Raw genomic sequence first — 26,644 nt, 5'->3', positions numbered from 1 at the left:
AGCGATGATGGGGATCGATCATTTCTTCAAAAACGCATTTGACTGGGACGTCATCCCATCGGGTGGCGGAAAAAGACAATCTATGGATCTCCTTCCGCGATTTGACTCGCTGAAGTAGCAAAAGTTCATCTTTACCTCTTAAAAAGATTATCGGTGGCGTAGGGGTCTTAAAACTGCTCAACGATAATATAGTTCGAGTTCCGAATCGCAATGAGCCCACTCGTGTTTTTTCCTCATATTTTCATCGCATATAAATTTCTCTGATGTTTTCGTTTTATTCTCTCTGATTGCATTTTAGTAATCATATCCTCATTTCATTTCCTTTCCCTGTTCTTTTTCCTTTTCTGTAGCATCTTTGTCCATTTATAATTATTATTTTAAAATAGCTTTCCCCTAGTATACAATTGATGCTTCAAACGGAATCAATTGTTTTAATGACATTTTCAGTTAAATCATGGGTTTTCCCAGGAAGGCAGCCTCTCGTACCTCCCGGACTCTATTCTCTCTGTTGCCAGATAAGTTGCTTTTTTAGCACTTTTCCCAATTCAAATCCATGTAAAATATTCACATTTATCGCACAATCTGGCAACCTCTCGAGTGAAATAGAAAAAGGTAGAATCGCGGAAAGTCTGAATCCTTCGAAGTTTATATTAATGATTAATGATGATTAGTGAATTTTTCTGATCCCTCCTTTACCTATACGCTTGAGACTTCTCTAGATATGTACTTCCCTGAAGAAATTACAACAAAGCGCTGGACTCGTCGTAGAGAATTCCGATATACCATTTAATGAGACAGTAAAATGACAAGTTCCGTCATGGTTTTCAGAAAACAGAAATACTTGATAAAAAATGGACCTCTCCGGGATCGATTAGAATTTTCATAAAACTCTTGTAATTTTGAGAGAGGCCAAGGTCTTAATGAACCAATGAAAGACCATAAGTGAGATCAGCACAATTTACCTATGAAATTATATACTGCTTAAAAGGCGTACTTCCTTGCATTTAAATTTATGCGCCAAATTAGAAATGGACTACATTTTGCAATTCGGAACTACAGTTTCTGGATGGATCGGTTAACAAACAACGCATGTACCATTATTTTCCCTATGTACGTGAGTGTTTTGGCGAATGAGCCAGAAATCGTAGTTCCTAATTGCGAAATGAAGTCCAAATATGCATAAATATAAGTGGAAGAGAATACGCTGTATACATTTTTGAAATTTAATTCATTAAGCATTGATAGACAATATAGAGAAATGCAAAAACTTTAGTATGCTTGCATATTTCACCCACAAAACGTCTGCTACCCTCTGAAAAAACGACTGTCGACAAAATTGTATAATAAACTTTTGTGTGCAATGGAACCGGCAAGACTTTTGCCAAGTGCACTGCATAGGTACCAGCGTTTGTCAACACTCTTATTATGAAACCGAAACATATGGCTTTTGAAAAATGTTGTTGTTTCAAATGTTCCCTTTTCAGAGCACACTTACTTGATCGGAAGATCCATTCCTTACGGTTCGTGAAACACGTAAACCTGAGGGAGGGGGGAGGGGCGTCGATTTTTGGAAAATGTATGATGCAAGATCAACAGGAGATGGCGATTTTTTTTTTTTCTTTTTTTTCAAATTTTATTTTCATTAATTATATTGCCTTATATCTCTGTCTTTACATATATTCAAGGGAATCTCAGTTTTTTCAACGTGTTAAGCAATATTGAAAACAGTTGATTTTCCAGAGAAAAAATGGTACTTAGATTATTGAGAAGAACTAAAGTGTGATTTTTATTATTTGAATTGGTAGCTACTACCACGTGAATCACACACTAAACACCTGTATGATAGGCTCGGAAAATACATTCATCCTTCCTTTCATACACATAAAGCATCCGGATACGCCGTATATGATGACGAAATAGGCTATTTCCGTCGTTATGAAGGACAACCAAAAGACGCCACGAGAAAAATGTGTTCGAAAATGATTTTTTCACATTCCTTTTCATTTGTTGGTAAGACAAGAGGCACTGCCATTGTGTCCCATAATGTAACAAAATTCTAAAAAATCATCCCGAGATTTTTCTTCTTTTGTAAGGCGCCGTCTTGACGTGATGGAAAAAAATGGTCGTATTTTAAGCCATTTTAAGGTTTAAGATGTCAGGGGATAGAGACCTATGCCAAATAATCGTTACGATGGCGGGAACCGTGGGGGGGGGGGGGGGGATCGAAAAGAGTTATGTATATTTCATGAAAAGTAAGTTCGGCAGGAAAATCAACGCGTTCTCTCAACCTTTTCAACAAGTCAAGCGGAACATTTGAATGTGGTGTACCTAAAACATCCCTCTAGTTATTTATGATCAGGAATTAGTTAATGTTGAAAAGATTCGAAATTGGAAAAGTAATTTCACTACGCGATTCTCATACAATGTGAAGTGAATAGTGAAAGTATTTTTTTAAAATATTATTTCAAAGTCAAGGAGAGCTGCGTCTCGATGGATCCAAGATGTGGATAAGAACTACTCAAAACTGTGCAAGGTAAGTTTATTTCGTTGGCCTCTAATAATTTATTTGTTTAATCTGCCTGGCTTTAATGTCAAGTATTTCCCATCATTTGTTTAAACCTAATAAGCAACGCTGACAAATAAGAATTGAGGCTGAAAGGGTTTCTTCCCTTCTCTCATATTACCTCTGAAGTTGCTAAAAACGTGGGTACTAGTGCAATCAATTGCGCAATTGCGGGTAAAAGAAGTATTGCGCCCAATCCACTCCCCCTTCAAACAAAAATTGGATTAATTTCTTCATTTCTTTGCATTTAAAGTGCCTAGAGTTCTAGGAACGATATTCGAGTGGCAACTGTGCAACTAATTGCATTTACATGCAAAATACAACGTTGCAACGGACAAGATGTTGTTGTGGAAAATAGTGCCTCGGCTGACACTGGGATTTCCCACTTTCCCCTCCCACCTATATAGGTGCATGCAGATGGCCGCGTCGCGACGCGTCGCCGCCGCCCGCCCCTCCTCTCTACTCCGCGTCCAAAATCAGATACAAAGGACGAAGATTGATAAGGAATAAACCTAGCAAATTTTCATATCTGATCAATTCCCCTTAATTTCTCCTTTCTTTGCTATTTACTAATGAAGCGAGAGGGGATTAACACCTGGCCACCTAGCTGTCGTGAGATCAGCGTCATTTTATCTCAAAGTTTTGTCAGATCGCGTGGCGTCGCTTTCCAGAGTAGGAATTGAGTGAGGTTGGTGTTCTTGTCATTTATTTTTTTCTATCTTGATTTTTATGCAATTAATAGCAATTCATTCAATGATTTCCTATGTTAAATCAAGAATAGCAACCCTGTCCACTTATTTCTAGTAATTAATAACGTCCTCACAATTAGTGATACAACAACATTTTCCACGCTTACATGAAGAAACAATGATTTTTAAAATGCTACGATCAAATGTTACAACTCTTTGAGCTCAGCTTGTTTTCAGTATCAATAGGGAAGCTCCAAAAATTATTGTAAGCAATACAAGAAGAAAAAGGAGATGAAAGAGAGGAAATAAGTTTCATTCCAGTTTACCTACCTAAGTGGGTATAATTTAGGTTTTGCTACCGACAAAAAGCATGGCTCGCAACGCCTCCAGTTTGTAATTGATTTTCTTATTTGGGTGATGATTTTAATATACGCGCGGTAAATAGAAACTTTTACTTAATTTTTGAGGAACGATTTTGACGAAGGTGGAGTTAGACCGTCATGATAGGTACGGACAAATGCCGTATGATAGTTCAAACGTGGCCCAATTTTGCTTAGTAAACAGAATTTTCTGAAAGTCCAAGTAGTTAAGAAGGAGCATATCGACTGTGAAAATCCCAAACCGCGTATGCTGGTGGTGCGACGTTGCAGATTTCCTATCATACTTAATTGTCATACTGACAATGGAAATGCTAATTTTCTGCGCTCTGAAATTTTGACTCTTGAAAATAACCGTATCAACAATATAAATTCGCCTAAATTCCAATTACTTAATCTAAATATTCAAAGCCTCCATAAAATTGGGAAAACTCATCTTCTTGCTCTTGAGATGGGCAAATTAAAGTCCGAGCCGGATATTATCTGCCTTACAGAAACTTGGTTTAAGCCAGATAGCGCTATTCCCCTCTCCAATTACATTTGCGCTGACTCCAAGGCTAGAGAAATTTCAAGAGGAGGGGGGTCTGCAATCTATGTCAAGCCAACTATTAAGTATTCTCGTCCTCAAATTTTTGAAGCCCATTCTGTAGAGCACCACTTTGAAATTTCGGCTATCTCAATACATAAACTTAATAATATTCATCTTAAAAAGCCTTGGGTTATTCTATCAATATACAGACCGCCTACTGGCGATTTTGAAGTAATGTTGGAAAAATTAGAAGCAGTACTTAGTACCTTGCACGAAATGAATTGTCATTATAGTCTATCAGGTGACTTTAATATCGACTTTCTGGATCCACGGCGTAAAGATGTTGTCTCTCTCTGTAACTTGCTCTCTGAATTCAACCTTCGACCGATATTTTGTGATGAACCTTCCAGGGTAGCTAAAACTTCTGCCACTTTGCTTGACAACTGTTTCTCTAGCTCTCGTCCCATTGATTCTGTAACGTGGGATCCAGGGCTTTCAGACCATCGAGGTCAAATTGTCTCATTTCCCATCGATACCGAATCCAATTATATTAATAATAAGCGTTTTAAAAGACACTGGTCTGAAGAGGCCTGTCTAGGTCTAACTGGGCAACTTCATTACTTTTGCTCCACTTTTGACCCTCAACTTGGAAATGTAAATAATACAGTAGAACATTTTATCAGAGGCTTGTACTCTGCTATTGAACTATGTTGTCCTGTCCGACCAGTAAAGTCATTTTCTTGCAGGAGGTTAAAAAATGATACCCTCAATTCACTCAGTGAACGTAAAAAAGAATATCATTCTCTGTATAAAAATACTGGTCTTCTTAAATATAAAAAGCTCTTCAATAAAACTAATAAGTTACTTAAAAAGTCCTTATACCGAGAAAAGCGTAAAAATGTTGAGAGAATGATTAAGAACTCCAAGAACAAATCTTTTACTACTTGGAAAATTATAAAGGACCAAACGCCGAGTACTAATAACAATTCACTAATTGATGCTGTTCGTTGTGATGGGGTGATTGTTTCTGATCCAGCTAAAATAGCTAATGTTTTCAATGAACATCTCACCTCCCTGCATAATACGTTTCCAAGTAATTTAGCTCATTCTATGGCTCTGGAGATGACAAAAAAGTCCCTGAAAAACCCCCCTCCAACCTTTACATTCTCCCAGATAACACTAAATGAGCTATACTCATGTGTCTGTAGTCTCAAGCCAAACAAAGCTGATACATATGGCTGCATACCTCCATTTTTCTTTCGTGACTATTTTTCTATCATTGGTGAGCATCTGCTCGTGCTGATTAATAAATGTATCGTGACAGGTGTGTTCCCGCACTGCTTGAAATCTGCCAATGTAACTCCTTTGTTTAAAAAGGGTTCCAGGCAGGATGTATCTAACTATCGACCTATTTCTGTTCTTTCTACAGTAAGCAAACTATTCGAAAAAATCCTATTTAAGCAGCTTCTATGCCACTTTGAGTCCAATAACCTGCTATATGATCACCAGTTTGGCTTTAGAAAGGGTTTATCTACCACCCATGCTCTGTATAAACTTATAGATAAAGTTCTCACCGCCTTTGAAAAAAAACTTCCTATAATGAGTATACATTTTGATTTAACCAAAGCTTTCGATCTCCTCAATCATTCTTTGCTACTCAAGAAATTACATTTATACGGTCTCTCTGAAAATGCCTTAACGCTCATTGCTTCATATCTTTCTGATCGTAATCAGAGAGTAAAAATTGACTCTGTCAATGGACCCATTCTTTCTAGTGTCTTACCCTTAATGACCGGAGTCCCTCAGGGATCAATTTTAGGCCCACTTTTATTTATCATTTTCATGAATGACCTTCCCTTTAATGTCAAATACCCCATTTTACTATTTGCGGATGACACTTCTGCCTTAGTTGAGGGTGGAGATGTAATACTTAAGGCTCGTGAAGTGTATGACCAGGCCTCCGCCTGGTTTAATGCCAACGATCTGACGGTTAACCAAAGTAAGACACAAGCTTTAATGTACTCAGCCGGCTCTTGTAATGCTCCATCCACTGATTATTGTATTCTAGGAGACTCAAATAGTATTCGACTGGAAAACTCTGTTGAGTTTCTTGGTATCCAAATAGATAAAGGGCTCACCTGGAAAGAACATACCAGTAAAGTCATATGTAAATTAAGCCGAGCATCTTGGGCCCTGCGCAACCTGTCAAGAATATCTACCCTTCAGTGTTGCTTAGCATTCTATCATGCCCATGTTGTTTCCCATATGAGATACGGACTAATCCTGTGGGGCCGTAGCACTGGAGCAGAGCAAGTTTTCATGTTACAAAAAAAGCTCGTCAGAATTATGTTTAATATGCCCTGGAATGCCCACTGCCGCCCAATCTTCATAGAGCATAGATTGTTCACCCTGACCTCCCTTTATATCTTGGATAGCCTAAAGTTTGCAATCTCAAATGGATTGGTATCTCCCTCTGATCTTCTACCGTCTCATAATTACAACAGCAGACATAGAGATATCAAAAACGTAAAAGTCCGATTGAAACTATCTGAGCAAGATTGCAAATTTTCGGCTATCCAAATTATAAATGCTCTACCCTGGAATATCAAAAAACAACTCCGCGACGGTGATATCCGGAAGTTTTTCAATTTACTTCGCGATCTTCTTTTGAGCAAGGCTTTTTATAATTTGAACGAGTTTCTAAACTCATCTGTTGAATAACGTTCTAACCACCAACTAATGTACAGTTGTAATTTATATTTTTAATTATTGTATAGTGTTTCTTGACCTGTGCCATAGCCCTAATAATGGGGCTCCCATGTACAAAGTTTTAATAAATAAATAAATAAAATAAATAATTTTTTAATTCGAGAACTACGTACAAGCGGGATCGAAGTTCCTGCGTCGAATGGTTTCCCGCAACCCGGCATACACAGCTACGGCGGCCCGCGGAATGGGTTGCGCGCCAGCTCTTGAATGGACAGAGTTTCTGGTGGGGGACAGAAATAGGTGTCGTCGCGGCGCGCGGCAATCAGGGGAATCAGGAATCCCATGCATAGATCGCGTCTCTCGCTATCGGCGCGACGCGATATCAACGCGGACGTCCAGCCACTGCAGTGCACTGAATCGGTCAGACAGATTAGTGTAGTGGGCCAAATAATAACTTAACGAAATCAAAGCCACTGGTGTCAAATTGCCGTTAAAAAGACCGTCCCTGAAAATACCGCTTAATACTGCCGGAAAACCGCCGTATGAGCCTTCAGACGATGCCAAATTTCCTTTAGAAAATCTCCAATTTCTGGGAAATTTTGTCAATATTGCTCTTCTAATTTATTAGAGGATTTTCTTTGTAATTAGATTAAAAGTGTCTGAAAATCTGAAGGAAAAATATTAATGACTTTGTCAAATCTCTCCCCCTCCCTGGGGTGTCCCTTACATGGGCGGAACGAGGAATTTTCTGTGGGAGGAGGCACAGGGGGATATAGAATTTGGGCTGAGGGGGAACTGGGAGGCCTCTCCGGCAAATTTTTGAAAATTGGAACGTCTCGAGAAAATTTTTGAGCCATTTATCAATGGCAAATTAAATGGAATTAAATATTACAGATGACAGAAATTTTGCTGACTTGTTTTAAACATAGCATATCTTACTGTGGGTTTTAGTTCATTCAAAACATAACACTGTTAGGTTTTATTACATTCCCTATGCCTTTTACCTCAAGACTAATTAGTATCTTGGGCTCTTGATTTTTTTTGGAAGGGGCCGACCAGAATTGTGTGGAGGGCCGCCCCCCCCCCTATTTCCACCCATTTCAGCCTCATTGTCCCTTATTTTTGAAATTTGAGAAAATTTCAGCTCCCCAGGTCTCAAAACGTGCTAAGAGGTGTAAAAAATAAGGAAAATTTTCTCCAAAAAATTAAAAAAATTTTTTTACCGATCTCTTAAGCGCCCTAAAGGGCGCCTTTGGTTCGTAATCGTAAAATTTTTTAAAAAAAAAAAACCATGATCCCAACTCTCTAGTCCAAAAAGAGGACTGAAGATAAGAATGAGATCGAAACATGAAAGCTCCGGCTACACAGTGTCCTGAACGGTTGTAAACAACTCTTCAACGATGGTTTTGGATATTTTCCCTCAAGAAGACTAATCCTTTCGTTAAATAAGCGAAAACAAGAGGTGTAGACACATGTGTCAAGTTGTCTGTATGAGAAAGAAAGATGTAAGCCTCAGGAATAGCCGGCGAAATTGGGTCGACAATGCTAAAAGGAGCCGAACCCACAGACGCGCCCGGTAAGCAGATTTACCTTTCCCCTGAAAATGGTAGTTTACGGCCAAAGCCTCAGAGATCCGGTGAAATGACCAAAATTTTGGTCCGAAGAGTTAGGTTAGGTTAATTTCCAGCTGGGATGAATTATTCGCAACCCTACGTCGGCAGCAAGAGGCTCGAGTTCACTGCAGGGTCTAAGAGGCGCGTCGGAGGGTGGTTACCGCGCCTCAACTGGTCGTTCTTTCGGCCAGACTCAACTGGCCGACTTTCCGGCTACGGATACGACCAAACTGAAATTATTTTTCTAAAGCACCGCAATTTGGATGATGTCCGTAGTGAAACGACACTGATTTTGTCAAGATACCAATTTTGACACGTGCGCCCTTTAGGGCGCTTGAGAGGTCGGTAAATAAATTTTTTTTGAAAAAACGTTCCTTATTTTATTAACTTTCCTCAAATATCAAAAATAAGTGACACCCTACCTATCTCCCCTTGTTTTCTACGCCGACAAAGGAGAGACCCGGGAGGAAAGGACTGAAATGAAGCCCGAAAGTAATGTCAAACTTGAAGAAGACCCTTGAAAAGTTGTGACTAGTCGGAGGACTGCAATCCCTGGACTGCCACCCACTTAGGGACGAAATCATCCATAAAAGCCACGCTACCCCCATAAATTTCACTCTTGATTCTTAACAAATTCAATGTTTGGTAGTCTTATTCCGTTGCTCTGAAAATCAACGAGGGCTTTCGCCGGATACGGCTCTTTCGTAAATGAACTGAGGATCGTTCGCGCCCATTTTTACATAAAAAATCTCATTTCTTTTCCCTATTTTCTACGCCGACAAAGGTGAGACCTGAGAGAAAAGGACTAAAGTAATGTCCAACTAGAAGATGACCCATGATAAGTCGGAGTCGACTAGTCGAAGAACCACAATCCCTGGACTGCCGTCCACTCTAAGGAGATGGACCAGTCCTCGTAGATTCTCTGAGCAATGGAATAAGACTACAAAACCTTGAATTTGTAAAGAATCACGAGGGAAATTCAGAGGGGCAGCGACGGTTTTATAGATAACTTTGTCTCTAAAGTGGGTGGCAGTCCCAGGATTGTGGTCCTCCGACAGGTCACAACTTTTCAAGGGTCCTCGTCAAGTTGGACATTACTTGCAGGCAGCATAAATTAAGTCGATTGCTATCGGGTCTCTCCTATGTCAACGTGGAAAATAAGGGGCCCGTGGCAAAGGACGACATTTTCAATGAAAGAATCGGCACGGACGTTCATCAGTTCATTTGCGAAAATGCCGTATCCTGTGGAAGTCCTCGTCGATTCTCGAACAACGGAAAAAGACTACAACACCTTGACCCTCAAAGGTGCAATTTAGGGGGGCAGCGGGGGTTTTATTGATACTTTTGGCCCCAAAGTGAGTGGTCGTCATGTATTTTTGGTATTCTAATAACTAGTCGTGTTTCTTAAGGGACCCTCGTCAAGTATGGCAGATTTTCGGGCACCATTTAAGGTGAATTTCCTGATTTCCCCCCGCTCTGAAACGAAAAAAAAGGGGACTAGGGGGTTGAGAGTAATACAACCTCTCCGTCAATTTACAGGCCGCTTCCGCGATTACATTTTCAAGAAGATGCATTCGGACTCGATGCTAATTCCGTAGCTCGGAGATCGGAGCTCTTTCGGACTCTTCGCATTTTAATGAAATTTATTGAATTAGACTCCTCCCCCTCCCCGGTGGGGACCGTGGTGGCTCCCACACGTGGGGGCAAATGAAGATTCATGTGTCACATGTGGAGTTTCTAAGGACTTTCTAAAAGGAGAAACGGTCTATCCATGAGCCGTCGAACCTACTCTAATGCCCTCGTCTCACGATCAAATGAACTCGTCAAATGCAAGATGGCGGGTTCATCAACATTGACGGCCCGCTAACTTTTGATAGCTGACTTGCGCGAAAACCAGTCGCCATCTTGCATTTGATGACTATTTGATGAGTTCATTTGATCGTGAGACAAGGGCTTATGAAATAAAGGTGCAGATCCCCCAGATAAACTTTGGGCGGATAACATTTGGCAGGGGGATCGGATTGACTCGCAGTTTCCGCCGATTTTTTTTTGGCCCTTGTCATTTTAAATTCTCAAGTCGAAAACTGAAAACTGGAAAGTACCTCACAAAGTTTTTCCCTTGATATGAAGAAGAACGCCGAAAATTTAATATTCCTATTCCAATTTTACCTTTTACCCCTAGAAAATAAAAGCGGCAAATCTGTAATGGCAATGAAGACTTAAACAAAATAAAAATAATAAATTTAAAATAAAACCCAGAAAATAAAAGAAAACCTAAGATATATGAGTACGCCAATTTAATGACTACATAATTGTGTTAGATATTTTCGATTGCATTCGATGGTTTATTATGTAAAAAAGATCATGGCCGCAATTTCGAACGTTTAACGTTTAGTGGTCCTTTAAAATTTTGAACATTTGAAAAGAGCGGCAAATTCAGACAGCCTAAGCTTCTGATCAAATAAAATCAGTTCATTGAAATACTTTGGCGCTTAAGATTTCTTGCGCGCCCCTCCCCCTCTCTACGATCAGTCTCTATTAGTGGCGTGGCGCGAATGATCGACTATCGACATCTCTCCATTTGAAGCTATGGTAAAGAATCGATTTTTAAGGTGTTCGTTGCGAACACCCAGTCTATCGATCCTTTTCCATTGGTTTAAATGGCAGATCAATCGATACATCGCAAAGCACGCCTCGCCACTGGTCTCTATCTTTTCTCAGCGACACTCGCCGAAACAGAATCATCCTCAACTCTCAAACACGATTTTGGATCGAGCAGCCGATTTATGCGATAAAATTTACGGTCATAGTTTCCGGGTATCTCTCGGTTTAATCAACAACGCAGGAGCACGCCAAACGCGTGCGGAGGAGATGTAGAATGCGTGAGGAAACGTATTTATCTATTCAAGAACTGGAGTGCAACTATTTCCCCGGTGCCGCCGTTGATAAGTGTGTACCGCGGGTTGCGGCAAACCGTTCTAGGTAGAACGTCTTAGCTCTGTATGGCGGGTTGCGGGAAACCATTCGACGCAGGAACTTCGATCCCGCTTGTACTTCACGTTAAATCTTTAAAGCTTCATTGATTTTTCTTCTCTATACGAAAAAAATTGTGTGAAAACTTCAATGAATAATGTTAATTTATTCTCCTTCAAAAAAAAAAAAAAAAAAAAATGAAAAAGTGGTGGAGATTTTAAAATACCGCAAACGAGATACGTAGTTCAGGAGTTTTACCGTCGATAAAAAGAAATAAGGTTCCCCGTAAAACCGTTACAGACAAATCGATGCTCCCTTGCGGGCAAGAGAGCGATATGAGTGGGAGACAAAGGAGGTTAAAAAGTCATATGCCCGCAAGAGTTTTTCCTCGCGGAATAGATAAAAAAATGAAATAAAAAAATAAAAAAAAAATCATAGGTATTAGGCATTACGTGCATTTTTTTATTTGCGTCGAGCTGGACATTTGGTCTTTCATCTACCAAAGCTTCAATCAAATGCTGCGCTCGGAAAAATGCGGGCGCGACACCACTAGCGAGGGAATAAGATGGATGAGATTTACCGTGCGTATCACTGATCGGCTGATAAGTGAAAGCCCAAACTTGATAACCAATGCAGCGAGAATGCATCGCGCGACCTTCTCATGTCATCTGACGAATGTTTCTCTTTCCAATCACTAGCCAGCCGATGGCGTGTAGACTTGTTGTCTCACCACCTGTGACGTCAGCAAGTCTATAAAAGCTTGCGCTGCCCCAAAATCTAGGTCTTACTCCATCCCCGACCCGTACTAGTACGTAGTGCCCATTTTCGCCCTTTTGGCACATCTTTTAGTGACTATTTCAAATCTTGTAATTCTGTAACTTTTTCTCTCTTTCGGTCTCAACACAATTCCAAATTTCCATCTCAAAATTTCGTTATTTAATTCTATCCCATCCCAAGTAGTTTGTTGTTCCTACTCAAAGAGCAACTGGTGCCGAACGGTAATCCCCATCTTATTCTCTGACATGGAAATGCAAACACCTCCTTTTTTTTCTCTATGGTGTTTTGATAACCCAAGTGTCAGTTCGGTGATAACGATTGTGTTTTATAATTCAAATTCTCCGGTAATAATCAAGCGAATATGGACGGACGCCCGAAACTGAAGGATGAAGCAACCTATCAGAAAATCCAATCCTACTTTAATTCTAAAGGATTCAAGTTGAATATCTTGCAGCTATTCAACGAAGACCCCTCAAGATTCCAATCCTTCAGCCTAACTGTACCCACTCCAGCTGATGGCGAGATTTTACTCGACTTTTCCAAAAACCGCATCGATAAGGAGCTGTTTTCTCTTCTTGTCGACTTGGCCAAAGCACGCAAAGTGGAGGCAGCCCGTGATGCTATGTTCTCTGGCCAAAAGATCAACTTCACAGAAAACCGAGCTGTCCTTCATATTGCCTTACGTAACTTGAGCAATACACCTATTCTAGTGGATGGCAAGGATGTGGTTCCTGAAGTGAATGCAGTTCTCAAACACATGAAAGAATTTACCACAGAGGTTATCTCTAAAAAATGGCTTGGATACACCGGCAAACCAATTGAAGACATAGGTAGTGAACATCGGAATTGGAGGATCAGATTTGGGCCCATACATGGTGACAGAAGCGCTGAAGCCTTTTGCAATTGGCCCGCGAGCTCATTTCGTCTCAAACATTGATGGCACTCACTTGGCGGAAGTACTGAAGAAAATTAACCCAGAAACAACGCTCTTCATCATCGCAAGTAAAACATTCACAACCCAGGAAACTATCACCAATGCAACTTCAGCAAAGCAGTGGTTCTTACAGGCTGCCAAAGATCCTGCGCATGTGGCCAAGCATTTTGTTGCCCTCTCGACAAACGCACCCAAGGTCACCGAGTTTGGAATCGATGAAAAGAACATGTTTGCATTTTGGGACTGGGTTGGAGGTCGCTACTCTCTCTGGTCCGCCATCGGTCTGTCCATCGCATTGAACATTGGTTATGATAACTTCGAGAAGCTCTTGGCTGGCGCCCACTTTATGGACAATCACTTCAAGACAGCACCTTTGGAGAAAAATGCCCCTGTAATACTTGCATTGCCGGGAATTTTGTACATCAACTTCTATGGAGCTGAAACTCATGCTCTTTTACCTTACGATCAATATCTTCACAGGTTCGTAGCTTACTTCCAAAAGGGTGACATGGAGTCAAACGGAAAGTATGTAAACAGAAGTGGTCAAATTGTAGATTACAGCACTGGTCCAATCGTTTGGGGTGAGCCAGGAACCAATGGCCAGCACGCTTTCTATCAGCTCATTCATCAAGGAACTAGACTTATCCCCGCTGATTTCATCGCTCCTGCAATTACACATAACCCAGTTCAAAATGGTCTCCATCATAAGATTCTGTTGGCAAACTTCCTCGCTCAAACTGAGGCTCTTGCAAAAGGCAAAACCCCCGCTGAGGCACAGAAGGAATTAGAAAGCTCTGGAGTCTCAGGTGATGCCCTGCAGCGCATTCTCCCCCACAAAGTTTTCCAGGGCAACAGACCCACCAATTCCATCGTTGTCCCAAGAGTCACACCTTTCACTCTCGGAGCCCTGATAGCACTGTACGAACATAAGATCTTTGTTCAAGGAGTCATTTGGGATATCAACTCATTCGATCAATGGGGTGTTGAGCTGGGTAAACAGTTAGCCAAGGCAATCGAACCTGAGCTTCAAGATAAATCGCTTGTTTCCAGCCATGATGGTTCTACGAACGGTCTCATCAATTTCATCAAGAAGAATTGGTAAATTTCTCTTGGGGAAACAAAACGCACTTTTCAACTGTCCATCGGGAAGACATCACAGCAAATAACCAAGTATTATTGTATGGAGACAGACTGACAGAAAGGTAAAACTAAGCTTGTGGGAATAACAGCCACAAAATCAGAGAGTTTCAAGCTTTCAACTCGGCTACTGCTCATGACCGAATAATTTCACCAGTAATGAAGAATTTTCAGTTACAAATTTTTATCGAAACTCTTACTTCCAGGCCGCCTAAAAAAAATCTCCAGTTTCAGTATTTCTTTCAGTCGTGTTTTTATACCAAAACTGCTGTTTTCTTTCTTTAACTGTTCATTTTAGCAGCCAAACTGAATAACCAATGATTTTTTCCACCACGTTGTAATTATTCCTAGGTATACTGATTTTCACACCATTTTCGATTTTAGCATAATTTTTGATGTTCAACATTATTTATTATTTATTTATTTTTGTAAGCTTCCATCTTTTTATTTATCAAACATGAATCATAAAAAATTAGACATTTAATGTACTTAGTGATTAATGAACGTAGTCTTTTTAAAAAGTAATGCGTGAATAGTTTATTCTTGTTGAGATTTTAGCTGTTTTATGTGTTTTTTGTTTTTTCAAATTATTTCTTTAAGCTTTGATGATGCTATTTGTAACATCATGAAATGAGTTGCTGCCTCTAATTGATCTAGAGGTATGAATTTTACGTAAATGAGTCCTTGTCAGTTTTTATTATCATGCGAAAGTGAAGCCTGCAAACTGAAATGTTTTGTATACTGGAAATCTGTGTTTTCTCAGCATTTTTTCTAAAACTGCCAATATTGATTGCAATACTTAGTGATTCGTGTGGAATACTTATATTTGAAAGCAAAGATTTTTTATCCTACAAGAAGCATTTTCAGCTGAACTTTTCACCAAAAACTAGGTACCTATGCTGTGCTCTTGTAAAAATTGAATTTTAATGTCATTACTTTTTTTCCAGTCTACCGTAACTGTTAAAGCGTATAGTTGAATTATTTTTCGAAAGAACTGATGTATTAAATTTGTTACTTTTTTTAAAAAAAAAAAAAAAAAAATTACATGTTAGAACAAGTGTGAGGCACCATGTTAGAACAAGAGAGTTTTTACTAAGAGTTGTGGGAGAGCAAAGATTGTGGGAGAGCAGAAAATAAGAAAATATTTAAAGGGCCGAAAAGAACTGATGTATTGAATTTGGAAGAGAGTTACGGAATTACAAAAGATTGAAAAGTCACACTTAGAAAATGTGCATAAGGCAAGAGAGGGCACATCGTACTAGTACGGGTCAGATGGTAAAAGGACCTCGAGAAATGGGCAGCTCAAGCTTTTATAGACTTGGTGACGTCACAGGTGGTGAGACAACAAGTCTACACGCTATTGGCTGGCTATAATCAGTGGAGCTATCAGTTGCAAGTTCAGTAATAAAAGTAATGGGTAATTTAAGGTGATGGCTGGGAGATAGGACTGAAAAAGAGGAAAGTGTACGAAATCCAGCCATCCCTAATGATTGAATTGAATTATGCAAGAAAAATTATAAGTTTAGAAAAGAACAAGTTACTGGTATTTCAATACCCGTGACATATATCAATTGGACGCATTTATATCAAACGGAACTATGTGCATCGTGACGTGAGCCGTGTTCTGCATATATCCTTATGGGTCTCAGGGCTCATGTCTAAATGCACATAGTTCCGTTTGGCAGAAATACGTCCAATTCGTTAACTGTCGCAGTTAATCGCCTGAGGATGAAGGCACGGCCCGCGAACCGCGTCTTACGCATCGTGAAAATTAATGAGAAAGCGAGTTCGACAATTTTGAACTGCGTAAAGTTGACCAGTTATCTTCGTTCTCAACCGTAGAGGAAGTCAATGTTTTTTTTTGCCTCGGATACTTTTTTAATTCTAATCGCGCCTCTTGTCCTCTGCGCGTAATACATTCGCATGTTGATGTATTTACTGACATCATTTCTTCATTTTTGAGTTTATTTGGGAAGATTTCTTTTGTGTGCAACGTGTTGTGCGTGAGATTTTGATGCGGAAGCATGTCTATACGAGGTCTATTCTGCCGTGCTGAGGAAGAACGCCGTATGACATTTTGAGCGTTGCCAAATTTCCTTTCAGAAAATTTTTATTTTAGACAAAAGTTATGAATATGTATCCTCGAAATTTTCGGACTTTTTAAATCTAATGACAAACGCAATCCTCTGGAAAATCGGGACAGAAATATTCACAGATTTTCCTGAAAATTCTTAATTTGTCGGAGGAAATTTGGCAATGCTCGATGGATTATACGGCGTTCTTCCTTAGCACGGCAGTATTCCTCGTCGAGTCTTGTGGTCCACTAAATTTTGATTACAGCGCGTGAATACAACTATTCGTGCTTTGCAAATGTCCGCGTTGCATACACGAAATACCGAAGGCGCTCTGACTTTTCCCCAACCATATTGTGAAGTGCAATCTTCCAGCTCTCTTTTACGAACTAATTTTGGGTAATAAAAATTGTCCACTGAATCGTTATGTACTGAGCCCGCTCTCTCGAAACTTCATCTCTGCTCTTACGCGCTCGTCGCCATCATGGTAAATCAACCTCGGCGACTCTGCCAGATTTTCCGTGGTGCTTCGTTTCTTGGCCTCTAAGCCACGACTAAAGGAAGTGGAGATTCTTGAAAGTCGGCAAACCTTTTTTTCCTTCAGCGAAATGAATTCAAAACAATTGATTCTCGATGAGGCAACTTGTCTCACCCAGAATCGATATCTGTAGTGGATTTAAATGGAGGGAAAAAAGTGTTGCCAACTTGCAAAATCGCCACTGACCATAGCGATCTACCTTTGCACAGCGGGTTTGTCGCACTGTATTGTTGTTTTGCAATAATCAACGTGGTTTTTATTCGCGGGGAATAGACAACTGCTCTGCAGGTCGACGAATAATCATACGTTGCATTTAAAGTACTCAATTACCGATGGTGTATTGTGTTTTGCAATAAATCTAGTGATGTACCGCTTAACTCTATGGAAAAGGACCGATTATCAGGATGTTGGGGATCACAACAAACACCTCAGTTATTGATTCTTAAGCATAGCATTGAATAGGAGAAATCGATAGTCCATGTTTCGTGCCTCGCTACTGTCGTTTTCCACAAACCTCTTATTCTCAAAATCGTCATCGAAAAACACGGGGGTGTACATCTGAGAGGTGGAAGGAAAATTGATGGGATGGGAAGGGAAGGGGCGAGGAGAAAGCAGACGCTAGGAACGTCGGTTCAAGTCTGACTTGCTGAGAAAATACGTTACACGACGAAGCGGACGTTGCTGAATTTCCCCCAATAAAATACGACTTTTCCCAGATACTCGAGAATATTTCCCAGATTTTATAGGATTGTATTTGAAATACAATTTAGTACAACCGAAACTTTTGAGTGGAAACTTTTTCGTATTTTCTAGCGGAGAAATTTGAGGAGTAGGAGTTAGGTGGGAGTAGGCTGGTAGGGGGTAGGCCCTCAAAGACATAACCTTATTGGGCAGGACGAATTTGCTGATTTTTCACTTTTCAAAATACTTTTGTATATATCTGTTCCAAATACTATCATGCAACTTTCATAATTGACGTTATCGTTCTGAATAACGTTATATTAGATAAGGTATGCACTGATCCTCCGAAATGTTGTCCAATCGGTCAAAATATCAATAATTGGATTACAATTTGCAATTCAGAGCTACTATTTTTTAGTCGTTCACACGTGAGCTATCTGTGAGAAATGGCACTTACGTTGTTTCTAAATTGAGTCAGTACAAATATTTCCTAAATGTAATAAAATCCAGTCCAATTTTCCATCCGCATCGTACATAACTGGAAAAAAAACACATTGCATCTAGAGTCCAGACTTTTGAAAGCTCGTCAAAAAAAATACTCTCGATTCAATCGGATTTTTGCTTGAATCAAAACGAAATCCGCTTAAATTAAGAGACCTGGTTCTTGATTTAAGCTAAATTAAGATTTAATCAAGAGTACTTTTTCTTGTCGATGTTTTTAAGAGTCAGGACTCTAGATCCAATGTGTTTTTTTCCAGTGATATACGTTTAAATCTTTGGTGCAATCCCGTGGACTCGCAAGTCTACTTAATTCTGAAGACGCGAACGTAACATTCATTATCCTTTTGCTTCATCTTGTAAAATATTTACACCTATAAAACTTCAGTCATAAACACCTGCGCTCACACTAGCTGAAATTTACTTCTGTCCAGGATTCTAATCGGATTGATCCGGACGAAAATTCTCACCTGCAAGACACATGGACACTCCTCAAAACATTACTTTGAAGAAAGCATTGGGCACAACACGCGTGATGGATCCGACGGAAAACGTCCCCGAAGTCGGTAACACAGGTACCATAAAGCATGAAGTATCAGAGTCGGATACGAAATCGGCATTCGGCGAAGACCGCACCGATCCTGTCCTCCACCCCGTGAAAAGAGAGAACGGAACTTCTTTATGTGATGGCTTCATCTCGCCTATACCGTTCCAAGGCGATTCCCTGTACGGTTTTTCCGCTCGCGTAAAAGTCGAAGTAGAGGAAAGTGTAACCGACCTGTTGCGTACAAGCATTGAAATTAAGGAAGAAGACACTTGGCAATCCGACCAATCGGAATGCCCAGTAAAAGGCAGTGCAAACGATGTCGGAAGTGATTCGCGTCATACTTTGAATCGTATTCCATTGACTCCGCCTGTTGGACGTGGGAGCACCAATGGCCAACCTCCCCACCAACTCCAAGATTTCCGTGAAATAAAACTAGAATCTAATGGAGACGCCTGTAACAGCAAAACGTCTTACGAGCCTCATATTGAAAGGGCAGTATTTCCGACCGATGGAGCTGAAATCCGAAACAAACTAGTCAGAAGCACCCAACGCTCTGTATCTTCAACGCGTAAAAACCTTCCGAAAAAACGTATGCGGACGCTTAATGGAGAAAAACCTTTCTGTTGCAGTCATTGCTCTTCCTCTTTTAGCCGAGAAGATAATTTAAAGCGACATATTCGAACCCATACTGGCGAGAAACCATTCATTTGCAGTCATTGCTCTTCCCCTTTTAGCCAAAAAAGTGAATTGACGGTACATATCCGAACGCATACTGGCGAGAAACCTTTCAGTTGCAGATATTGCTCATCCTCTTTTAGCCAAAAAGTTACTTTAAAGCGACATATTCGAACGCATACTGGCGAGAAACCTTTCAGTTGCAGTCATTGCTCTTCGTCTTTTAGTCGCAGCAATGCTTTAAAGCGACATATTCTAACGCATACAGACGAGAATCCTTTCAGCTGCAGCCATTGCTCATCCTCTTTTAGCCAAAAAGTTAATTTAAAGCGACATATTCTAACGCATACTGGCGAGAAACCTTTCAGTTGCAGATATTGCTCATCCTCTTTTAGCCAAAAAGTTACTTTAAAGCGACATATTCGAACGCATACTGGCGAGAAACCTTTCAGTTGCAGTCATTGCTCTTCGTCTTTTAGTCGCAGCAATGCTTTAAAGCGACATATTCTAACGCATACAGACGAGAATCCTTTCAGCTGCAGCCATTGCTCATCCTCTTTTAGCCAAAAAGTTACTTTAAAGCGACATATTCTAACGCATACTGGCGAGAAACCTTTCAGTTGCAGATATTGCTCATCCTCTTTTAGCCAAAAAGTTACTTTAAAGCGACATATTCGAACGCATACTGGCGAGAAACCTTTCAGTTGCAGATATTGCTCTGCCTCTTTTAGCCGGAATGATACTTTAAAGCGACATATTCTAACGCATACTGGCGAGAATCCTTTCAGCTGCAGCCATTGCTCATCCTCTTTTAGCCAAAAAATTACTTTAAAGCGACATATTCTAACGCATACTGGCGAGAATCCTTTCAGCTGCAGCTATTGCTCATCCTCTTTTAGCCAAAAAGTTAATTTAAAGCGACATATTCCTCTTTTTGTCGAAAAGACAATTTGAATCTATATATCGGAAAGCGTACGGGCGAGAAACCCCAGTTACAGTCATTGCTGTAGCTAGGTTGTATTATATAATAAGTGCTAACCGTGAATCGATGTATATTTTTGAATCTTACTTATTTTTTGAAAATTTATTCGTTCTGTTCTTTTGATTAGTCTGATAATTTTTATGATTGCATTAGTTTTATATGAAATAAATTGTAACAAATGTTTTTGATATTAAGGATTCCGTATTTTGCTGAAAATGTAACTCGACGTGACACACATTGGAAGCACTCCGGCGAAAAACTCTTCAGCTGCAGTCCATGATTCTCGTCTGTTGCTGTCTAAATCAATTTGATGCGACTAATTCGAAAGCACTAGTTGAAAAACTTGTCCTTGCTCTGCTTGGCTTACTGTGAAACGCCTTATAGCGAACTGCAAAACACTCGCGAAAGCATTGCCTTGAAAAATCATTCAGTCGAAGTCATTTCTCCGGCCCTTTTGTTGCTTAATTCCGTTAATTATAACACGAAAATCAGCAAGAGACCATTCAATCTTTTTTACTCCGCGTCCCATTTGGTGAAAAGAATAACAAAACATGTATTTTTAATTCTAAGAATCCCGCCTGTATTTAATCACTGCCAAATCTGTGCAGTATTTTGAATTAATTTCGAAATGATAATTGGTGTTTCCTTTTCAGTAAAGTGTATTGAACTTAAATCTATCAAATACAACTTATCAATTTAAAACGGACCTTTTATTTAACGAGCACATCATGTGTCATCATTCAAACTGAACTCCATGCAGTATAGTGAATAATTTGTAAATGGTTATTGGTGTTTTTTTTCCAAAAGAGTGTCTTGAAATTAGAACTCTTACGTAAAAATGTGTATTAATTTAAAACGGTCCTTTATTTAACGAACACCTCTCGTATCAGTGAAACTCCTTTTTTTTTCTTTTTGTAAAAACAATTACAACTTTTTTTAAGTCTCTCTGCTTTAACTCTAAGTCTTTACTTAGAGCTTTGCCAAAAAGGGGTGTTTTTTAGCCCCTTTTTGAATACCCGAGTTTGTCAACCGGACAAGGCTCAAATGGAAGCTTGTGGTAAGGCAAACTTCCAGGCAAAGGTTCAACTCAAAGTGGCCCCTCGTTTAGGCTGTACAGCGTTGTCAATTTTTTATTTTTATGTTCTAAAATCAAGGAATTCTGAACTATTAATCCAGTGCATCATAGTTAAGCAGACAAGTACGCCCGAGTTGTTCAACGAGACAAGGCTCAAATGAAAGCTTATGGTAAAGCAAACTTCCAGGTAAAGTTTCAACTTGAGATGACACATCATTTAGGCTGTACAGCGATGCCAATTCTTCATTTTTTATGTGTTATAATCAAGGAATTCTAGACTCTCAATCCAGTGCATCATAGTTAAACAGACTAGTACACCCGAGTTAGTCGATGGGACAAGGCTCATATGAAAGCTTATGGTAAGGCAAACTTCCAGGCAAAGTTTCAACCTGAAGTGACCCCTCGTATCAGCTGTACAGCGTTGCCAATTTTTCATTTTTATGTGCAAAAATCAAAGAATTCTGGACTATATAAGTCAAGTGTATCATAGCAGAACAGACTTGTACATCAGTTTACAGGCTGAATACCACCCCGAGATCGAATAGAAACGCAATTAAAGGTCATCGTGAACTTTTCGAAGCAGTGTTGCCAATATTTCATTTGTTTTTAAAACATAAAGTGTGGGTATTTTCGAGATTTTTGGCGGAAAACGTATATCTTCATGGGCTATAACCTTGACGAGTATACGCAAATTCAATTTTTGGCATGAACGAAAACTAAATGCTATGGAATGAGGCTCTCTCGCCTGCTCCCAGATTAGAGAAAAGTACTGGAATCACGTTTTGCTTTTCAAAAATGGAGCTAAAAAATATCTTCGTATTATCGTAAAAATGCCATGACATGGTCACATTGGCTTAAAAATTCGTCTGCTCCATCAAAAACCAATTCTACAGTATTGCATGGTAATATTTCGCCTGCACTAAATGGTGACAGCACCAGGGCCGGATTTATATTTTTAGCGCCCTAGGCTAAACTTAGGGTGGCGCCCCTAAAAGAAGGCGCTCTCGTGGGGGGAGGGGGGGGAGTCCCCCCCAGACGCCCCTCCCCTCCAGATCAGAAGGAGGATGTTAGGTGTCCGGGAAATGTTCAAAATCACCTTTAAAAAAACACCTTTGTCACCCACAACGTCTTTGCCCACAACGTAGACATTTTTTAATAAGTCACGTTTTTTAATAAATTCTCAAAAATTTTGCGCCCTTCAAAATGTTGCGCCCTAGGCTATAGCCTATGTGGCCTGTTGGTAAATCCGGCCCTGGACAGCACCAAGAAGTACAATTTTCTGGTCTGGTTTTTCAGTGAAAGTCACTCCGCAAGAAGGGTAGATTCCACTCCGCACTCATATCACTTGGGTCAGGGCTTTGAAGCGCTTAAGGGCCTGTGTAGCGAAAGTATGGATGGATCATTCCATGGAAGGCTTAGGGCCCAGGAGGGCTGCCAACCCTATTACGCAATATGGCACCGTCAATCTTCGGATTCTTATATCTTACCAAGATGGCCACGAACACTGGATAAAGTCTCTTGGATCCAGAGTCTAGACTCTTGAAAAATTTGACAAGAAAAAGCACTCTAGACTCAATCAGATTTCTGCTCGAATCAAAATGAAATCCGCTTAAGAGTCTCAGCTCTCGACTCGAGAAACTTTTTTCCCGGTGAATCTGCATAAATGAGCGTTCTTTCGCAAAAATGAGTAAAATGCAAAAACCAAGTTTAATAGGTACGTGCTTTACAAACGACGAGTCGCAACAATTGTAATAATTAATCCTGAATAATTTGAATTCATGGGTCGGCTGCCTTTTGGGGCCCTAATTTTATTCACGGATGCACTGGCGGCGAAGGCCTCCTGGATTTTCAGAGTTTTACACCTTTCCATACTCTCGCTATATGACTCTATTGGACGCTTCATCGACTCCGGCTCAAAATGGAGATGTTGCACGTGTGAGGAATTTGCGATTTGACTGTTGATTCTTTTGTAGAAGTTCGCGAGAAACACGATAGTCCCGCTGGTTTTCTCTGAAATCAACTCCCAAGCTTAAAAAAAGCTCTAAAGTTGAGGCCAAAATGGAGGGGATATCCCTCGCTATCCTGAGAGTCCACCTCTACATCAAGACAAACTCTCCATGCAAAGATAGGGAGCAAATGCATTGACAGGGCTGCCACTTTATTTGGGGACTCCAAAACTGAAATCACGGCAACCCTGTCAATGTATATGCTCCCTATCTTTGCATTGAGAGTTTGTCTCGATGTAGAGGTGGACTCTCAGGATAGCGTTGGATATCCCCTCCATTTTGGCCTTAACTTGAGAGCTTTTTCTGAGCTTGGGAGTTGATTTCAGAGAAAACCAGTGGCACCATCGTGTTTCTCGCGAACTTTTACACAAGAATCAACAGTCAAATCGCTAATTCCTCACGCATGCAACATCTCCATTTCACACCGAAATTTTTCAACACACTGAATAAAAAACTCCGGCCGTGGAAACCGTACTTACGGGCTGTATAGACATACCGTCTGTGTTTCGGGCTCAGCGGCCGCAAGTTCCGGGCGTAGCACTCGGAGCAGTCGAAGCTGCGGCTTCAGCCCCCGGTACTTTCGGCCTCTGAGCCCGAATCGGACGATATGTCTATATAGCCCGAAGCTTTTTTTTTCAGTGCAGTTAATCGGAGGTGATTGAATGGGGCTCCAAGAGCACCGATCAAAATTGATTAATTTTCGTTGTGCAATTGGACGTATTTCTATCAAACAGAACTGTGAGCAGGTGAGAAATATGGGGTGTGCTCCAGAAAGCTGCATAAGAAACAATGTAAAAGTGTGCATGATTCCTTTTGAAGAATTGGAAAAGCGGGATTTTACATTCTATCAAACAGACCTATGTGCCGACTGAATGCGGGATTCATGAGCCGCCAGGATGGGACGAGAGCGTTGTGGACAGGGCTCATGAGTTAAAGCGCACTACTAGGAGCACGAGCAGCAGCATCGACGGCATCCATTTCCGTTGACGTCACTGGCGCTTTATTATTCTCACTCACTCTTACGGCCAGGGAACTAACGAGCACACCCCATATTTCTCACCTCCACATAGGTCTGTTTGGTAGAAATACGTCCAATTACGACTAGGAGTGAGAGGCTGAGTGAGCTTGGTGGACTGAACGCGAGACCTGGAAGAGGAGTAGGAACTGGAATGCGTGTCGATTATGGGAGCGGATTCCGGCAGCTTATCCATCCGTCGATCGAGAGTCGAGATTCAGGAGGAATGCTATAATGCTAAGTGCGAATGTTGGCGATTATTAGCGTTTTTGCCGCCAGGCCGTGTCACGGCGCTCCTGACAGAATTTGCATTTCTACGTCGATAAGTCCGGCTCACGCTGGAGCGGGTCACCGTTTAGCGGCATGCTTGGAATCATTTTCCGATCGGCATGTTTCCGCTCTGAAAGCTGAGTTCAATAAAATTTCAACGTGGTACGGAAAGCATGAACATTTCAGGGAAATTTTCATTCAAAATTATCAGGAAATCCTGGTATTTGGACCAGTGTTCGAAAGTCACAGGCGCCAAATGCGCCCGAAAAATCGGCCATGGCGCCTAAAAAATGAAGGCTCTGCGCCAATGTGGCCATAAAAATCTGAATTTTCATATTAGGTTATTATTCGAAATTTTCAGCACCACAAGTGAGAGCTTTTTCTATTCTTCACGATTTCATCATTTGTGCTTTCGTCTTCCCCAAGTTACAACTACTTACTAGTTCTGTTACGGAAACATCTTGCGTCTATATTTTCACCAAATGCGCCGTAATGTATAGGCAAAAAGTCAATTTGGCCCCTAAAAAATCTTCAATGGCGCCTAAAAATCGGGCTCGATGCGCCATTTGGCTCCTAAAACTCAAAGGTGAGTTTCGAACACTGTTCAAAATTATCAGGAAATCCTGATATTTGGACCGCATTTAGCTGGAAGGAACCAAGCCCCAAATCAAGCCCCCCAATCTGCTATTGCCAAACTTAATTGGGCGAGTTAATTATTACATGAAAACAGTTTGTGCCTATTTTTGTGCAAATTTCAGTAAATTTTCTGCAAAGCACACAACAAATTCCCTAAAATTTTCCAAAAGGGTATTTCGTTTTTCAAAACATTTACTGTAATTTGACTGTAAGCTCAAAGTTCCCCATGTTTTCCTCCTTGAATGCGATACACTATAAGCACATGCGATATACCTAAGTATACATTAAAAATAATAGCATAAATCGGAATTGAATCATTGGGTGCAGAAAGGGCGTTTCTTAGTCAGGGCCGGATTTACATTTTTAGCGCCCTAGGCTAAACTTAAGGTGGCGCCCCTAAAAGTGGGCGCTCTCGTGGGGGGCGGGGGGGTGGTCCCCCAGACGCCCCTCCCCTCCAGATCAGAAGAAGGATGTTAGGAATCCGGAAAATGTTCAAATTCACCTTTAAAACAACACCTTTGTCAACCACAATTTGTAGAATCTGTGTCCCAAAATACCATAGACTTACGGCCGGCTGTAAGATTTCCAATAGCCTCTATAGCCGGCAACACAATTTCTTATAGCCTTTCATAGCCGATGGCGACTAAGGGACAGCCTGGCGATAAAGTGTATGCTAAACGGTACTAATTACGGATGCTAGGACTTAGTGAATTTTTGGACTACCGCTCTCTTTTTGGGCCGTAGTATCTTGATTTATTTTTGGAGGAAAGCTCCGTACTTTTGATGGATGCCTGCCATTCCTAACATGTTGGAGCGCCTGCAATTTTGTATGATACTGTTCAATACCTCTGGTGTGAAATAGTTGCTTCAAGCGCCGTGGTACGCTGCGGCGCGGCGCGGCGGGCGGGCAGCCAGCGCGAAACGCGCATTGGCGCCTTCAAACCTAACAGGGAAACTTCACGCATTGCGCAATGCGTGAAGTATCCCTGTTAGGTTTGAAGGCGCCAGTGCGCCGCCACTCCGCTTTGTGTTGGGCTCTAATATTTAAGCTCGTGGAGTCAGCGTTTTTCAACTCATAACTTTGAAATGTTTGCACACTCTGTATGGATTATTCTCATTTTAATTGATGAAAAGAAATATGTACTAAAGGAAAATATAATGTGTGTTTTGTGAATATTAAGGTGATTCCGTACAAACTTAAGGATTTACAAACCACACGAATTTCTACACAATTTCTTATAGCCTTTTATAATCGATGGCGAAAAAGCAACAGCCAGGCGATAAAGTGTAAAGTCCGACTAATAGGAACTATAGCCCGCCTGTATAATTTTTTATCGCTTCATATAGC

At 40.6% G+C, this 26,644-nt stretch overlaps 3 protein-coding genes across 6 annotated transcripts in view; all 3 read left to right on the top strand.

Annotated features, from left to right (window-relative positions):
- The window catches only part of LOC109030984 (interference hedgehog), a 145,457-nt gene that overhangs the window by 13,264 nt on the left and 105,549 nt on the right, over positions 1–26,644 (top strand). The gene's annotated exons all lie outside the window — the stretch shown is intronic.
- LOC109030985 (uncharacterized) lies at positions 1,642–21,171 on the top strand. Its single transcript, XM_072297725.1, has 2 exons — positions 1,642–3,251; positions 18,525–21,171. Exon 2 carries the CDS (start codon positions 18,572–18,574, stop codon positions 20,264–20,266), a length of 1,695 nt encoding a protein of 564 aa, XP_072153826.1. The 5' UTR covers positions 1,642–3,251; positions 18,525–18,571; the 3' UTR covers positions 20,267–21,171.
- On the top strand, positions 12,504–15,722 carry LOC140224191 (glucose-6-phosphate isomerase-like). The gene is given in 2 exon segments (XM_072297726.1): positions 12,504–13,059; positions 13,061–15,722. Coding segments are annotated over 2 exon segments (1,674 nt in total). The 5' UTR covers positions 12,504–12,591; the 3' UTR covers positions 14,267–15,722.

Source organism: Bemisia tabaci, chromosome 3, assembly GCF_918797505.1.
Source record: "Bemisia tabaci chromosome 3, PGI_BMITA_v3".
Classification (NCBI taxonomy): Eukaryota; Metazoa; Arthropoda; class Insecta; order Hemiptera; family Aleyrodidae; genus Bemisia; species Bemisia tabaci.
The sequence above is the reverse complement of the archived record's forward strand: the minus strand, read 5'-3'. Positions and strand labels throughout refer to the sequence as shown.